Genomic DNA, 17,792 nt, shown 5'->3' with positions numbered 1-17,792 from the left:
TTTTGTTCAGACGTCAAGATGTGAAATGCCTATTTTGCGGCGTAATGGATCTTTCTCAAGTAATCAGCTTTAGATGTAACCAACGAGAGTCATCTGATATCTTTATGGAGATCATAGAATTCTCATAACAATCAAAGAGATATAAAGGGGATTAAGATATAGTTTGATTAGATTGTATTACTGATCTGTGGAAAAGTTTGAGATAGTCTCTGTTGTTCAATGAGAACGTTTGAGTGGATTATTTTCAGTTATAAACTGGGGGGTTCGAACCCTGAATGCTGATTGGCTGAAAGCTGCGGTATATCAGACTGTATACCACGGGTATGACAAAACATGTATTTTTACTGCTCTAATTACATTGGTAACCAGTTTATAATAGCAATAAGGCACCTCGGGGGTTGTGATATATGACAAATATACCACACCCCCTTGGGCCTTATTGCTTTTGTTCAAGTGTCTTCCTCTCATCTCCTCTATGATATGCACTGATCTGAAAATATAGGCAAAAGCTAAATGGAGGAAGCCTTTAATCTGATCCTGGTTCAGGTGCAGCCCGAAAGAAGCAGAGACTGTTTGTTGATGTTTTGGCTTTACCTTTGTTCCTGGATCAGGTGTGGCCAGTGAGAAGCAGAGGCGGCTGCTGTATAATGTAGAGATGGAGCAGATGGCTAAGACAGCCAAGGCCCTGATGGAGGCTGTCAGTCACGTCCAGGCTCCCTTCACCAGCGCCACACACCTGGAGCATGTCAGACCCATGTTCAAGCTGGCCTGGACCCCGTTCCTAGCAGCCTTCAGTGTGGGCCTCCAGGACTGTGACGACACCGAGGTGGCTTTTCTCTGTCTGGAGGGAATACGCTTTGCCATCCGGATAGCCTGCATCTTCACCATACAGGTAATCTAGTTAGCACGCTAACACTGTATGTGTTCAAATGGTGTGTTTCCCAAATATTATTGTATTGTATTTCTTACGTTCTTTTGGCAGGGACAATGTACCACAACACATACAGTGGGGAGAACAAGTATTTGATACACTGCCGATTTTGCAGGTTTTTCTACTTACAAAGCATGTAGAGGTCTGTCATTTTTATCATAGGTACACTTCAACTGTGAGAGACGGAATCTAAAACAAAAATCCAGAAAATCACATTGTATGATTTTTAGGGTAATTAATTTGCATTTTATTGCATGACATAAGTATTTGATCACCTACCAACCAGTAAGAATTCCGGCTCTCACAGACCTATTAGTTTTTCTTTAAGAATCCCTCCTGTTCTCCACTCATTACCTGTATTAACTGCACCTGTTTGAACTTGTTACCTGTATAAAAGACACCTGTCCACACACTCAATCAAACAGACTCCAACCTCTCCACAATGGCCAAGACCAGAGAGCTGTGTAAGGACATCAGGGATAAAATTGTAGACCTGCACAAGGCTGGGATGGGCAACAACTGTTGGTGCAATTATTAGAAAATGGAAGAAGTTCAAGATGACAGTCAATCACCCTCGGTCTGGGGCTCCATGCAAGATCTCACCCTGTGGGGCATCAGGTGAGGGATCAGCCCAGAACTACACAGCAGGACCTGGTCAATGACCTGAAGAGAGCTGGGACCACAGTCTCAAAGAAAACCATTAGAAACATACTACGCCGTCATGGATTAAAATCCTGCAGCTCACGCAAGGTCCCCCTGTTCAAGTCAGAGCATGTCCAGGCCAGTCTGAAGTTTGCCAATGACCATCTGGATAATCCAGAGGAGGAATGGGAGAAGGTCATGTGGTCTGATGAGACAAGAATAGAGTTTTTTGGTCTAAACTCCACTCGCCGTGTTTGGAGGAAGAAGAAGGATGAGTACAACCCCAAGAACACCATCCCAACCGTGAAGCATGGAGGTGGAAACATCATTCTTTGGGGATGCTTTTCTGCAAAGGCGACAGGACGACTGCACCGTATTGAGGGGAGGATGGATGGGGCCATTTATCACGAGATCTTGGCCAACAACCTCCTTCCCTCAGTAAAAGCATTGAAGATGGGTCATGGCTGGGTCTTCCAGCATGACAACGACCCGAAACACACAGCCAGGGCAACTAAGGAGTGGCTCCGTAAGAAGCATCTCAAGGTCCTGGAGTGGCCTAGCCAGTCTCCAGACCTGAACCCAATCTTTGGAGGGAGCTGAAAGTCCGTATTGCCCAGTGACAGCCCCGAAACCTGAATGATCTGGAGAAGGTCTGTATGGAGGATTGGGCCAAAATCCCTGCTGCAGTGTGTGCAAACCTGGTGAAGAAATACAGTAAATGTATGATCTCTGTAATTGCAAACAAAGGTTTCTGTACCAAATATTAAGTTCTGCTTTTCTGATGTATCAAATACTTATGTCATGCAATAAAATGCAAATTAATTACTTAAAAATCATACAATGTGATTTTCTGGATTTTTATTTTAGATTCCGTCTCTCACAGTTGAAGTGTACCCATGATAAAAATTACAGACCTCTACATGCTTTGTAAGTAGGAAAACCTGCAAAATTGACAGTGTATCAAATACTTGTTCTCCCCACTGTACATCCTAGAGTATAAGAAGTGATGTGTTGGACCACATTTGGCTGACAGCTCATTTACATTCGCCAGGCAGCTGAACATATAAACATGACCACATTATGTACAAACAGACATTTAAACCCATTGATTTTATGACATACAGACACTTCAACAGAAATCAAATAATAACTGCACATTGCCCACTTATTATACCTATTTAGATTATACGGGTTTGTGTCTTTGTATGTCTCGGCATGATCTAAAAGTTTATGGAGAGAGTAAAGCAGTACTCTCTCTCTCACGCGCGCACAGCTGGAGCGGGATGCGTACATCCAGGCCCTGGCACGGTTCACCCTGCTCACAGCCAGCTCTGGCATCACTGAGATGAAGCAGAAGAACATCGACACCATCAAGACTCTCATCACCGTCGCCCACACAGACGGAAACTACCTGGGCACCTCCTGGCACGAGGTCTGGACCCGCTGCCCACTTTTCATCTCATTTTTCAGTCTAGTAATCAGTAGTAGCTGTTATAGCATCTCTGTCAGTATTGCTGTCCTACGTTATATTGTATAATTTTGTCTCCATTTTGTTTATTTTGATGTGGAACCGATGTGATAAGTATGTTTTTCTGTCAACTAATTAAGACTAATGAGTAGATATATCTGTGCAAATGAATGAATAAATAAGTGAATGTATGGGTGCCCCCCACCCCCCTACAGATAATGAAGTGTATCAGTCAGTTGGAGCTGGCCCAGCTGATCGGGACGGGGGTTAAGGCCAGGTACATCTCAGGGACGGTTCGGGGGAAAGAGGGCTTCATCACCAGCACCAAGGAGCAGAGCAACGACGAATACCTGGGCCTGGGTCAGTGCTTATCCCTTTAATACATGTTTTGGTTTTATAAACTGTTTATGCTTGATGCTGGAGATGCTTGGTAACATGCTTGACTCTGGAGATGCTTGGTAATATGCTTGACTCTGGAGATGCTTGGTAATATGCTTGACTCTGGATATGCTTGGTAATATGCTCGGCAGCGTAGCCTAGTGGTTAGAGCGTTGGACTAGTAACCGGAAGGTTGTGAGTTCAAACCCCCAAGCTGACAAGGTACAAATCTGTCGTTCTGCCCCTGAACAGGCAGTTAACCCACTGTTCCCAGGTCATTGAAAATAAGAATATGTTCTTAACTGACTTGCCTGGTTAAATAAAGGTACAATTTTAAAAAATTAAATATGCTTGACTCTGGAGATGCTTGGTAATATGCTTGACTCTGGAGAAGCTTGGTAACATGCTTGACTCTGAAGATGCTTGGTAACATGCTTGACTCTGAAGATGCTTGGTAACATGCTTGACTCTGGAGATGCTTGGTAACATGCTTGACTCTGGAGATGCTTGGTAACATGCTTGACTATGGATATGCTTGGTAACATGCTTGACTCTGGAGATGCTTGGTAACAAGCTTGACTCTGGAGATGCTTGATAACATGCTTGACTCTGGAGATGCTTGGTACATGCTTGATTCTGGAGATGCTTGGTAACATGCTTGACTCTGGAGATGCTTGGTAACATGCTTGACTCTGGAGATGCTTGGTAACATGCTTGACTCTGGAGATGTGACTGACTGTCCTGTGGTCCACAGCAGGTGGGACAGTAGACCGGAAGCAGATCCTCAGTATCCAGGAGTCCATAGGAGAGACCAGCTCCCAGAGTGTGGTGGTGGCTGTAGACAGGTAGTTACTGTAGTAGTCTCTTATAGATCCTGCTGTATTACCACTGACTGCTTTGGGGTCTTAACTCTGCCATTGTTCTATCATGTGAATAAATGTACTGTAAATGTTTTAAATATGATTGATTCTGTTCTTGCAGAATATTCACAGGTTCTACCAGACTGGATGGTAATGCAATTGGTGAGTGTTCTAAATCGGAACAGAATTAAATTACAGTGTTTGATCACATCCTTACCCGATGTGGATGTATTGGCATTGTACCATGGCTGTCCTGATGGTTGACACTGGTTTCTCTGTGTTTTCAGTGGACTTTGTGCGCTGGTTGTGTGCTGTGTCTATGGATGAGCTGGCCTCGCCCACACACCCCCGCATGTTCAGCCTGCAGAAGATAGTGGAGATCTCCTACTACAACATGGGACGTATCAGACTGCAGTGGTCCAGGATCTGGGAGGTCATTGGAGACCACTTCAACAAGGTGGACATCTTGGGATTTATTTCTCTGCTTAAAGCAGGGGTCCACAACTCTGGTTGTCAGGGACAGCTGTTTTTTTCCCCTCCACATTAATTGATCAATTCCTGTTGTTGGCTAGATCAGTGTTTCCCCAACTCCAGTCCTCCAGTACCCCCTAAGGGGTGTCAAACTCAAATACCCAGTGGGCCAAAATGTAAAACCTGAACAAAGTCACGGGCCAACATTGAACAAATTAACCTTTTAATATGGACCCAAACAAGTTTTGCTTTAACATTGAATATGGAACAAGCATCGCTTATTACCATACAATATATAATTTAATAGTGAGACATGCAAAATCGAATTTCAAATGAAAAAACACATCAATGGCATTCATTTATTAAATAAATACAATTTAAATAAAAATTGTATGCCTCTTTTCTATTTGCAGCCTTCTGATTTAAATACCAAAATCAACTTTTTCCACTGGCTCATAATTTTACAAATAAAATGATAATAAATCAATCAACCATTCAAGCCCATGCCTTGTAGCAAGAAAAAGTGCATAAAGAAAACGTTAATTATTGCACACTGGTCTAATCTGATGTGCCCAAGCCAGATACCTGGCATCTCTTCTTGGATGCTAGTTCGTCAATGTCTGGGCTCAAACTCTGAGCTGAAGAAATCCTCAGTATCGAGCGAAGATGTTCATCAGTCAGACGTCTCCTGTGAGTTGTTTTGGTCATCTTCATCGAGGAGAAAAGTTGCTCGCATAGATAAGTGCTGCCGAACATGGCTGCCGAACATGGAGAGCATCTGAGCAGCTTGGGTGCGGAGCTGAGGCATTGTGTCAGGAAACTGTGGAAACTGTGCGGCGCCCACAGCATCATACTTTGACTTCAGCGTGTCGTTGAACTGGAGTTCAATCAGCTCCATTTGGATGTTGGTTGGTGCATTTTCCACATCAACTGCGAAGGGATTACTAAGCAGTTCAAACTTGCATTTCTGGGCATCGAAGTCGGCAAATCGCAGGCTAAACTCAGCGGCGAGAACACTGAGTTTTTCAGCAAACTGTGCGCATGGGAACACGGCGGTAGAGATCTGCGCTTTTATGGATTGGCAGCAGGGAAAATGGCAAGGGTTTCCTTGCAGCATCTGATTCTCCCACAGGCACAGTTTAGTTTTGAAGGCCCTCACTGCAGCGTACATGTCTGTGATGATCCGCCCCTGAAGCTGCAGGTTCAGCGCATCGAGATGGCTCGAGATGTCACAGAGAAAGGCCAGCTCACACAGGAACTTTTGCTCCCGGAGCTCTGCTGTATCCTTCCCTTTGGTTTCCAGGAATTGACATATTTCCTCACGCAGCTCGAAACATCTGTTCAGTACTTTTCCTCTGCTTATAGCCATCTCACCTCTGTGTGATACGGCACGTCTACGTATTCCGAACCACACTCCTCCAGAAAAGATTGAAACTGGCGGTGATTTAGACCTTTGGCTCTTATAAAGTTAACTACCTGTGTTACTGTGGTCATAACATGTTCCATCTTTAGGGCTTTGGCACACAGTGCTTCCTGATGTATGATGCAGTGGTAAACAGTTAGCTCACCTGCACAATTCTCTTCCCGCATCTTCTCCTGAACCATGCCCACCAGTCCACTCTTTTTACCGCACATCGCTGGCGCACCATCTGTCGTTAATCCAACAAATTTATCCCACGGCAGCTTTATTTCAGTTACACATTTGGAAACCTCCTCAAAGATTTCCTTTCCTGTGGTTGTGCCATGCATTGATTTGAATCCTAATAGCTCCTCCGTAGCACACAGATTTGAGTCCACTCCACGGATGAAGACTGACAGCTGAGCAGTATCAGATGCGTCGCTGCTCTCATCCACAGCGAGGGAGAACGCAACAAAATCTTTTCCCTTTTCCATCAGCTGGTCATACAGATTGGTGGCAAGATCACATGTGCGATCAGCTACTGTGTTCCTGCTCAGGCTCACGTTTGAAAATGCTTGTTTTTTCTCTGGGCATATTAGGTCACAAACCTTCATCATGCACTTTTTCATGAACTCTCCCTCATTAAAGGGCCGGGCTGATTTTGCGATCTCTGCTGCCACTATATAACTAGCCTTTACAGCAGCCTCGCTTTGTGATGTGGCTTTTTTAAACATATTCTGTTGTGAAACCAAACTTCTTTTCATCTCCTCTACTTTCTGGCTCCTTTGAGTCATGTCCAGGTCCTTGTATTTGTCATGGTGTTTCGTTTCATAGTGTCGTCTAATGTTGTACTCCTTACTTACAGCCACGTTGACTCCACAAACAAGACAAACAGGTTTGTCTTTTACATATGTAAACAGATATTCTGCCTCCCACTTGTCCAGAAAGCTCCTGTTTTCTGCCTTTCTTTTCGCCATTTTTGGGAAGGGTTAGCTCGCTGACAGTTGTAGCGTCTATGTTGCTATGACTACTGTCACAGAGGAGAGAGCGTTTCTGGGTCCTGTCCTGATTGGCGCGCGAAAACAGCAGAGCATTATGGGATTCGTAGTATTAGCGGTGAATGCGCTGTATAATACCGGCGGGCCAGCTCTAGTAGTAATTTGGTATTGTCTCGCGGGCCAAATATAATAATAAATAAAATAAATATAATTACCCCCAAATTTGGCCCACGGGCCAGAGTTTGACACCCATGCCCTAACAGAACATGTTTTTGTTGTATCCCCCCGGACAAGCACGCCTGACTCAACTTGTCAAGTAATCATCCAGCCCTAAATGAGTTGAATCAGGTGTGTTTGTCTGGGGCTACAACAAACATGTGTTCTGTTAGAGGGTACTGGAGGACCGGAGTTGGGAAAACACTGGGCTTGAAAGTCCACACACCTGATTAACCAGGTGTTAATCAGTCTTTGTAACATTGCCCTCAGCAACACATAGCTTAAAGAATCTAATCTAAGGGCTTTAGTACTTCACTGATTTCTGCTGTGTTTCTGAAGTGCGGCATGTCTTATTTTGCAAGTCATGTTTCTGACTGGGGTCTAGTTTATCAGAGAACACACAAAGTGATTTGGAGAGGACAGAAGTGTTAAAATAGGCTATTACCCTTGCAAAAAAAGATTGCAGTTTTGAAACTGCAGTAAAAGTGAAGTAACTGCAGTCAACTGTGGTATTTTGGACGCAGTAGTTGCAGTGTACTGCAGTTATACTGCACTCTAACTGTAGTTACACTGCAAAATTACTGCAGTAAGTGAGTGGGGTAGAGATGTTAAACTTCTTTCTGTCTATATGTTCAGGTTGGATGTAACCCCAACGAGGACGTGGCTATCTTTGCTGTGGATTCTCTCCGGCAGCTGTCCATGAAGTTTCTAGAGAAGGGAGAGCTGGCAAACTTCAGATTCCAGAAGGACTTTCTGAGGCCTTTCGAGCACATCATGAAAAAGAACAGGTAAAGAGGATGTTGCCATACATGTTATTCCTGATTGACTCCTGTGATTCAATCAGGTTCAAGCATTTCGCTACACCCGCAATAACATCTGCTAAACACGTGTATGTAACCAATAACATTTGATTTGAGTGTGTTTGTGTGCACGTGTTTAGCATAATTGCATGAATATGCTTGTGGTTGTGCTTGCTTAGGTGCGTGTATGGTGGTACATGTATACACAAGCTGGTTGCCTAGGCGCTTGGCTGTGGTAGTCTGGCGTCACAAGGTCGGTATTGTATTGACCTCTGTGGTTCACATTTCAGCACCTATCTCGCTTTGCGCTGCAGTCAGCCAGTCTCCCTGTACTCCCTTACGGAAAAACGCACACTCATTTTGTGTGATCACATGTGAAGTGTTCCAAAAACACATGTGAAATCTGGTCTTTCTGTAAGGGCTGAGTCACTGCTCTGTGTCAAACACCCACCCAGCTCTCTAAGGAGGAGCAAACAGACAGTCAGAACTAGGGCTGTGGCTGTCACGAAACTTTGCCAGTCGGTGATTGTCAAGCAAATAACGGTCGGTCTCACAGTAATTGTCCGTTAATTAACAAACACATTTAGCATCTTCTAGCTTCCACACACAGCCTACAACTGATGCAGACCTTTGGAACATCTACATTTTACAAAGTCTAATAAATCCATGTTCTATAGCCTACACCACAATAAATCCATGTTCTATAGCCTACACCACAATAAATCCATGTTCTATAGCCTACACCACAATAAATCCATGTTCTATAGCCTACACATCACAATAAATCCATGTTCTATAGCCTACACATCACAATAAATCCATGTTCTATAGCCTACACCACAATACATCCATGTTATATAGCCTACACCACAATAAATCCATGTTATATAGCCTACACCACAATAAATCCATGTTATATAGCCTACACCACAATAAATCCATGTTCTATAGCCTATACCACAATAAATCCATGTTCTATAGCCTACACCACAATAAATCCATGTTATATAGCCTACACCACAATAAATCCATGTTATATAGCCTACACCACAATAAATCCATGTTCTATAGCCTACACCACAATAAATCCATGTTCTATAGCCTACACCACAATAAATCCATGTTCTATAGCCTACACCACAATAAATCCATGTTATATAGCCTACACCACAATAAATCTATGTTATATAGCCTACACCACAATAAATCCATGTTATATAGCCTACACCACAATAAATCCATGTTCTATAGCCTACACCACAATAAATCCATGTTCTATAGCCTACACCACAATAAATCCATGTTATATAGCCTACACCACAATAAATCCAAGTTATATAGCCTACACCACAATAAATCCATGTTCTATAGCCTACACCACAATAAATCCATGTTATATAGCCTACACCACAATAAATCCATGTTCTATAGCCTACACCACAATAAATCCATGTTATATAGCCTACACCACAATAAATCCATGTTCTATAGCCTACACCATAATAAATCCATGTTATATAGCCTACACCACAATAAATCCATGTTCTATAGCCTACATCACAATAAATCCATGTTATATAGCCTACACCACAATAAATCCATGTTATATAGCCTACACCACAATAAATCCATGTTCTATAGCCTACACCACAATAAATCCATGTTCTATAGCCTACACCACAATAAATCCATGTTCTATAGCCTACACCACAATAAATCCATGTTCTATAGCCTACACCACAATAAATCCATGTTCTATAGCCTACACCACAATAAATCCATGTTATATAGCCTACACCACAATAAATCCATGTTCTATAGCCTACACCACAATAAATCCATGTTATATAGCCTACACCACAATAAATCCATGTTATATAGCCTACACCACAATAAATCCATGTTATATAGCCTACACCACAATAAATCAATGTTCTATATCCTACACCACAATAAATCCATGTTCTATAGCCTACACCACAATAAATCCATGTTCTATAGTCTACACCACAATAAATCCATGTTATATAGCCTACACCACAATAAATCCATGTTCTATAGCCTACACCACAATAAATCCATGTTATATAGCCTACACCACAATAAATCCATGTTCTATAGCCTACACCACAATAAATCCATGTTCTATAGCCTACACCACAATAAATCCATGTTATATAGCCTACACCACAATAAATCCATGTTATATAGCCTACACCACAATAAATCCATGTTATATAGCCTACACCATAATAAATCCATGTTATATAGCCTACACCACAATAAATCCATGTTATATAGCCTACACCATAATAAATCCATGTTATATAGCCTACACCACAATACATCCATGTTATATAGCCTACACCACAATAAATCCATGTTATATAGCCTACACCACAATAAATCCATGTTATATAGCCTACACCACAATAAATCCATGTTATATAGCCTACACCACAATAAGTCCATGTTATATAGCCTACACCACAATAAATCCATGTTATATAGCCTACACCACAATAAATCCATGTTATATAGCCTACACCACAATAAATCCATGTTATATAGCATACACCACAATAAATCCATGTAATATAGCCTACACCACAATAAATCCATGTTATATAGCCTACACCACAATAAATCCATGTTATATAGCCTACACCACAATAAATCCATGTTATATAGCCTACACCACAATAAGTCCATGTTCTATAGCCTACACCACAATAAATCCATGTTCTATAGCCTACACCACAATAAATCCATGTTATATAGCCTACACCACAATAAATCCATGTTATATAGCCTACACCACAATAAATCCATGTTATATAGCCTACACCACAATAAATCCATGTTCTATATCCTACACCACAATAAATCCATGTTCTATAGCCTACACCACAATAAATCCATGTTCTATAGTCTGTTATATAGCCTACACCACAATAAATCCATGTTATATAGCCTACACCACAATAAATCCATGTTCTATAGCCTACACCACAATAAATCCATGTTCTATAGCCTACACCACAATAAATCCATGTTCTATAGCCTACACCACAATAAATCCATGTTCTATAGCCTACATCACAATAAATCCATGTTATATAGCCTACACCACAATAAATCCATGTTATATAGCCTACACCACAATAAATCCATGTTATATAGCCTACACCATAATAAATCCATGTTATATAGCCTACACCACAATAAATCCATGTTATATAGCCTACACCATAATAAATCCATGTTATATAGCCTACACCACAATACATCCATGTTATATAGCCTACACCACAATAAATCCATGTTATATAGCCTACACCACAATAAATCCATGTTATATAGCCTACACCACAATAAATCCATGTTATATAGCCTACACCACAATAAGTCCATGTTATATAGCCTACACCACAATAAATCCATGTTATATAGCCTACACCACAATAAATCCATGTTATATAGCCTACACCACAATAAATCCATGTTATATAGCATACACCACAATAAATCCATGTAATATAGCCTACACCACAATAAATCCATGTTATATAGCCTACACCACAATAAATCCATGTTATATAGCCTACACCACAATAAATCCATTATTAACGTAACGATGTCCGCTGAGAGTCAGGAAGCAAGTTCAGGGAGTGAATACATTTAACAGATAAATGAACAAAACAAGAGACACAAACAGCACACCGACATGAAACAGGAAGAGAAACAATGACGACTGGGGAAGAAACCAAAGGAAGTGACACATAAAGAGCAGGTAATCAAGGAAGTGATGGAGTCCAGGTGACAGTACCCCCTCCCAGGCGATCCGGAGCAAACCGGCCGTTTCCAGTGAGGCGCAGAAACCTGAAGAACCGGCTGAGGAGTGAACCTGATGAACCGGCTGAGACCTCCCCGGTTGCCTCGGCTGAGGGAACCTGTTCCACCAGCTTTGGCATGGGAGCCTATCGAACCGGCTGAGGCCTCCATGGTAGCTCCGGTTTTGACACCCGGACCCGACATCACCTCCAAAGAAAACACCAAAAAACACTCCCAGATGCTTCCCTTTGGTGCATCATCATTCTGTAACGATGTCCGCTGAGAGTCAGGAAACAAGTTCAGGGAGTGAATACATTTCATTAATAAATGAGCAAAACAAGAAACACAAACAGCGCACCGACATGAAACAGGAACAGAAACAATGACGACTGGGGAAGAAACCAAAGGAAGTGACATATAAAGGGCAGGTAATCAAGGAGGTGATGGAGTCCAGGTGAGTGTCATTATGCGCCTTACGTTGGTGACAGGTGTGCGCCCTAACGAGCCGTCTGGTGACCTAGCGGCCGGAGAAGGAACTCACGTGACTGCCAAATGGTTGTGGGCTACACTAGTTCATTTAGCATACAAGATTTGCTTAGAATTCCATGGCATTATTTTATAGTATGAAGAATACAATTGAACAAAGCTGAATAAAATATAAATATTTTCTCCAAATGATTTGAGGGAGTGTGCACATGTGGCTATTCTGTGTTGTACGGTTAACAAAGAAATAGGTACTCCTATATGCTTAATTTAGAGTTATTAATATAACTGTTAATATAACTGTAGTTGTTCTACAAATGTTGGGCTATATGTTTTGACGTGTAATATATTGTTAGGCTGCATGATGAGACTCTAATGATGATTTGAAAAAAGCCATGAGCTCTGCTTTGTTTTTTTGTACACATTTCATTAGTTTCTCATTCACAATTTGACAAGCACTTGATAAAGCCTTGAATTTCATGGCAGCATCCCCTTTGTGGCCGTAATGCACCCTAAAAAAATCCATGCTTCTTGCGGCCAGTGGTGTCCTTCTCCTATCACTTGATCGGGTCTTTCTCACAGGCTACAAGTGAAGACAGACACATCGGGGACGCAACTGCACACGTCCTTATCCAATTCCGAAGTGCGTATTGAATATATTGGAAGAACTGTCCGTCCACATTTACTTTTCGTCAGCCAACAAGACGAGTAGGCCTAACGAACAGCAAAATCACTAGCCTATGTCGATCTACTATCCCCCATTGTACAAAAGTTGACCTATTCTGTGCGAGAAATAAATGTTCCAAACATAGTCTGGGCAGTTGTGGGATGCAATATATCCCAAATTAATTAATACAACCACTAGCATCAAAAAAACTTTGACGCAATGTGGCCGACGCAACAGATCAGAACATTTAGCTTAAAATGCTGGTAAACTATTAGGCTATTTCTTCACATTATAAGGGCAGCAATGCGCACATGCAGTAGCCTTTAAGCGTGAATGTTCCATTAGCTGAAAACACCATTATCAAAAGTGACTGCAAATGTGATTATGCATGAATGCTTTAAATTTAAAGGTGCATTGAGGTGTGTGACTATGATTCTAAAAAGTCGCCAAAAAAAAGGGAGTTTCTTATGATGGGCATCATTCAGAAGTGATAATATATCATTCACAAGTGATAGGCTCATATTGTCACCCAGCAGACTGTTCTTGATTTAATCTTGTCATTACATATACTAAATAATATATAGTGTGTGAAATTTGATTTGATTTAGAATGGACCATTATCATGAACCTGTTTCGAAGACATTTGCATTGATGTCAGAGTGATTAGAGGGACAATAGAGTGCTGAGTACCAGGCAGTTAGAAGGCTTTGTAGGCTACTAATGACCATCAGCAGCATCAGAGCTTGGAGAAGCCTAATTACCGTGACTAAACGGTCACATGGAATTTGACTGCCTTCATGACTCATGACCGACGGTGCGGCGGTTATACGGTCACCGCAACATCCCTAGTCAGATCTAACCCGAGATGGAGATTGTGATTTTATATAATATCTCTTCTTGGTTTTGAACACTAGAATTGCACTCTGGCAACTAAATCAAAGACAACAGAGTTGAAGTTGTGACACAGATGCAGTTGATTCAAATTGGAGTTAAAGGCTGTTTTCATTGATGTGAAGGAGCACTACCAGTCCCAAATCCAACCACTGGTTTACTGTGAGAAGAGTGTTACAGCTCAGAGGAAGTGGCAGGGAGCCACGTAAAAGCCACGGACGCCCTGTGGTGCTGTGTGTTCATTAGACTCAGTGTGTGAGAGTACTTTTGTGCAGAGGCTGGTCCTCTCTCATTCTTCAAAGCACCCGGAAAAATAGACCAGCTCTTTGCTATGACAACAGTCACTGTCGGAAACCAGTATGTCATAACATCCAAAAGGGGGAAAATGAGAAGGGCTGAATAAAGGGCTGTAGCAGGGGTACTTGTACTTTGACTGCTACTGCAGTATTGATGATCCTCCTCATAGTCCAACGTTCTTTCACATACTGTATAACCCATATGTCCTCCTCCTGCTCCTCCAGATCTCCAACGATCAGGGACATGGTGGTGCGCTGTATAGCCCAGATGGTCAACTCACAGGCGGGGAACATCCGGTCGGGCTGGAAGAACATCTTCTCAGTGTTCCACCTGGCTGCCTCGGACCAGGATGAGAGCATCGTAGAGCTGGCATTCCAGACCACGGGGCACATCTCCAGTGAGTTACTAACACACACCTCGGGCTAAGAACTTTCATATCTTATAATATGTTATTTTCAATATGATGGTTTCACTATTAGATTAATATTTAATCCTCAAGTTGTTTATTTGAGTATTTTTGATGACAGGGCCATGGAATGTAATTCTGATTGACAGATCAGTTAACTTTAGTCATCAGAATCCAATTTGATCCATTTCCTCTGATCTTCATCTGTTCTTATCTCAGCGAATGTATTTGAGAAGCACTTCCCAGCCACCATAGACTCCTTCCAGGATGCAGTCAAGTGTCTGTCTGAGTTCGCCTGCAACGCCTCGTTCCCCGACACCAGCATGGAGGCCATCCGCCTCATCCGACACTGCGCCAAATACATCTCTGACAGGCCCCAGGTCAGTTACAAACAAACACTGGACTGGGTTTATTACCCGGTTTCATAGTTAAGACCTGAGCCCAAATCAGTCATTGCTGAACATCAAATGGTACTGCCCATAGTTGTTCATGTTAGACCATGACTGGTCCCCAAACATTCATATTTCTCTTGTGACTTACCAGCTAAACATTGTAAGTCACTCTGGATAACAGCATCTCCCAAATTAGAGATATATCTGTGTATATACAAAAATAATAATAATGTTTTACCTGTATTCCACCTAAAAGGAAGGGATTACCAAACCTTCCATAACAAAGCTATCACCTACAGAGAGATGAACCTAGAGAAGAGTCCCTTAAGCAAGCTGGTCCTGGGGCTCTGTTCACAAACACACCCCACAGAGCCCCAGGACAGCAACACAATTAGACCCAAACAAATCATGAGAAAACTAAAAGAAAATTACTTTACACATTGGAAAGAATTAACAAAAAAACAGAGCAAACTAGAATGCTATTTGGCCTTAAACAGAGAGTACACAGCGGCAGAATACCTGACCACTGTGACTGTATATATACACTACCAGTCAAAAGTTTGGACACACCTACTCATTCCAGGGTTTTTCTTTATTTTTACTATTTTCTACATTGTAGAATAATAGTGGGGACATTTACATTTTACATTTACATTTAAGTCATTTAGCAGACGCTCTTATCCAGAGCGACTTACAAATAGTGCATCTAAATCTTAAAGGGGGGGTGAGAAGGATTACTTATCCTATCCTAGGTATTCCTTAAAGAAGTGGGGTTTCAGGTGTCTCCGGAAGGTGGTGATTGACTCCGCTGTCCTGGCGTCGTGAGGGAGTTTGTTCCACCATTGGGGGGCCAGAGCAGCGAACAGTTTTGACTGGGCTGAGCGGGAACTGTACTTCCTCAGTGGTAGGGAGGCGAGCAGGCCAGAGGTGGATGAACGCAGTGCCCTTGTTTGGGTGTAGGGCCTGATCAGAGCCTGGAGGTACTGAGGTGCCGTTCCCCTCACAGCACCGTAGGCAAGCACCATGGTCTTGTAGCGGATGCGAGCTTCAACTGGAAGCCAGTGGAGAGAGCGGGGTGACGTGAGAGAACTTGGGAAGGTTGAACACCAGACGGGCTGCGGCGTTCTGGATGAGTTGTAGGGGTTTAATGGCACAGGCAGGGAGCCCAGCCAACAGCGAGTTGCAGTAATCCAGACGGGAGATGACAAGTGCCTGGATTAGGACCTGCGCCGCTTCCTGTGTGAGGCAGGGTCGTACTCTGCGGATGTTGTAGAGCATGAACCTACAGGAACGGGCCACCGCCTTAATGTTAGTTGAGAACGACAGGGTGTTGTCCAGGATCACGCCAAGGTTCTTAGCGCTCTGGGAGGAGGACACAATGGAGTTGTCAACCGTGATGGCGAGATCATGGAACGGGCAGTCCTTCCCCGGGAGGAAGAGCAGCTCCGTCTTGTCGAGGTTCAGCTTGAGGTGGTGATCCGTCATCCACACTGATACGTCTGCCAGACATGCAGAGATGCGATTCGCCACCTGGTCATCAGAAGGGGGAAAGGAGAAGATTAATTGTGTGTCATCTGCATAGCAATGATAGGAGAGACCATGTGAGGTTATGACAGAGCCAAGTGACTTGGTGTATAGCGAGAATAGGAGAGGGCCTAGAACAGAGCCCTGGGGGACACCAGTGGTGAGAGCGCGTGGTGAGGAGACAGATTCTCGCCACGCCACCTGGTAGGAGCGACCTGTCAGGTAGGACGCAATCCAAGCGTGGGCCGCGCCGGAGATGCCCAACTCGGAGAGGGTGGAGAGGAGGATCTGATGGTTCACAGTATCGAAGGCAGCCGATAGGTCTAGAAGGATGAGAGCAGAGGAGAGAGAGTTAGCTTTAGCAGTGCGGAGCGCCTCCGTGATACAGAGAAGAGCAGTCTCAGTTGAATGACTAGTCTTGAAACCTGACTGATTTGGATCAAGCAGGTCATTCAGAGAGAGATAGCGGGAGAGCTGGCCAAGGACGGCACGTTCAAGAGTTTTGGAGAGAAAAGAAAGAAGGGATACTGGTCTGTAGTTGTTGACATCGGAGGGATCGAGTGTAGGTTTTTTCAGAAGGGGTGCAACTCTCGCTCTCTTGAAGACGGAAGGGACATAGCCAGCGGTCAGGGATGAGTTGATGAGCGAGGTAAGGTAAGGGAGAAGGTCTCCGGAAATGGTCTGGAGAAGAGAGGAGGGGATAGGGTCAAGCGGGCAGGTTGTTGGGCGGCCGGCCGTCACAAGACGCGAGATTTCATCTGGAGAGAGAGGGGAGAAAGAGGTCAGAGCACAGGGTAGGGCAGTGTGAGCAGAACCAGCGGTGCCGTTTGACTTAGCAAACGAGGATCGGATGTCGTCGACCTTCTTTTCAAAATGGTTGACGAAGTCATCTGCAGAGAGGGAGGAGGAGGGGGGGGGAGGATTCAGGAGGGAGGAGAAGGTGGCAAAGAGCTTCCTAGGGTTAGAGGCAGATGCTTGGAATTTAGAGTGGTAGAAAATGGCTTTAGCAGCAGAGACAGAGGAGGAAAATGTAGAGAGGAGGGAGTGAAAGGATGCCAGGTCCGCAGGGAGGCGAGTTTTCCTCCATTTCCGCTCGGCTGCCCGGAGCCCTGTTCTGTGAGCTCGCAATGAGTCG

The 17,792-nt window shown here is 43.3% G+C and overlaps 1 protein-coding gene across 4 annotated transcripts in view; it reads left to right on the top strand.

The window, feature by feature from the left end:
* Window positions 1–17,792, top strand: part of LOC118361189 (brefeldin A-inhibited guanine nucleotide-exchange protein 1-like) — a 134,924-nt gene that overhangs the window by 105,151 nt on the left and 11,981 nt on the right. For 3 of the 4 annotated variants that reach the window (XM_052483726.1, XM_052483729.1, XM_052483728.1), the window contains 9 exons: window positions 612–892; window positions 2,847–3,005; window positions 3,257–3,401; window positions 4,174–4,264; window positions 4,401–4,441; window positions 4,567–4,736; window positions 8,000–8,151; window positions 14,560–14,732; window positions 14,961–15,121. In XM_052483726.1, the coding sequence (XP_052339686.1) occupies window positions 612–892; window positions 2,847–3,005; window positions 3,257–3,401; window positions 4,174–4,264; window positions 4,401–4,441; window positions 4,567–4,736; window positions 8,000–8,151; window positions 14,560–14,732; window positions 14,961–15,121 (1,373 nt within the window). The remainder of the gene's footprint in view (window positions 1–611; window positions 893–2,846; window positions 3,006–3,256; window positions 3,402–4,173; window positions 4,265–4,400; window positions 4,442–4,566; window positions 4,737–7,999; window positions 8,152–14,559; window positions 14,733–14,960; window positions 15,122–17,792) is intronic. The other variant, XM_052483727.1, reaches the window with a different exon arrangement.

This window comes from Oncorhynchus keta, chromosome 28 (assembly GCF_023373465.1).
Source record: "Oncorhynchus keta strain PuntledgeMale-10-30-2019 chromosome 28, Oket_V2, whole genome shotgun sequence".
In the NCBI taxonomy this organism is placed as follows: Eukaryota; Metazoa; Chordata; class Actinopteri; order Salmoniformes; family Salmonidae; genus Oncorhynchus; species Oncorhynchus keta.
The sequence above is the reverse complement of the archived record's forward strand: the minus strand, read 5'-3'. Positions and strand labels throughout refer to the sequence as shown.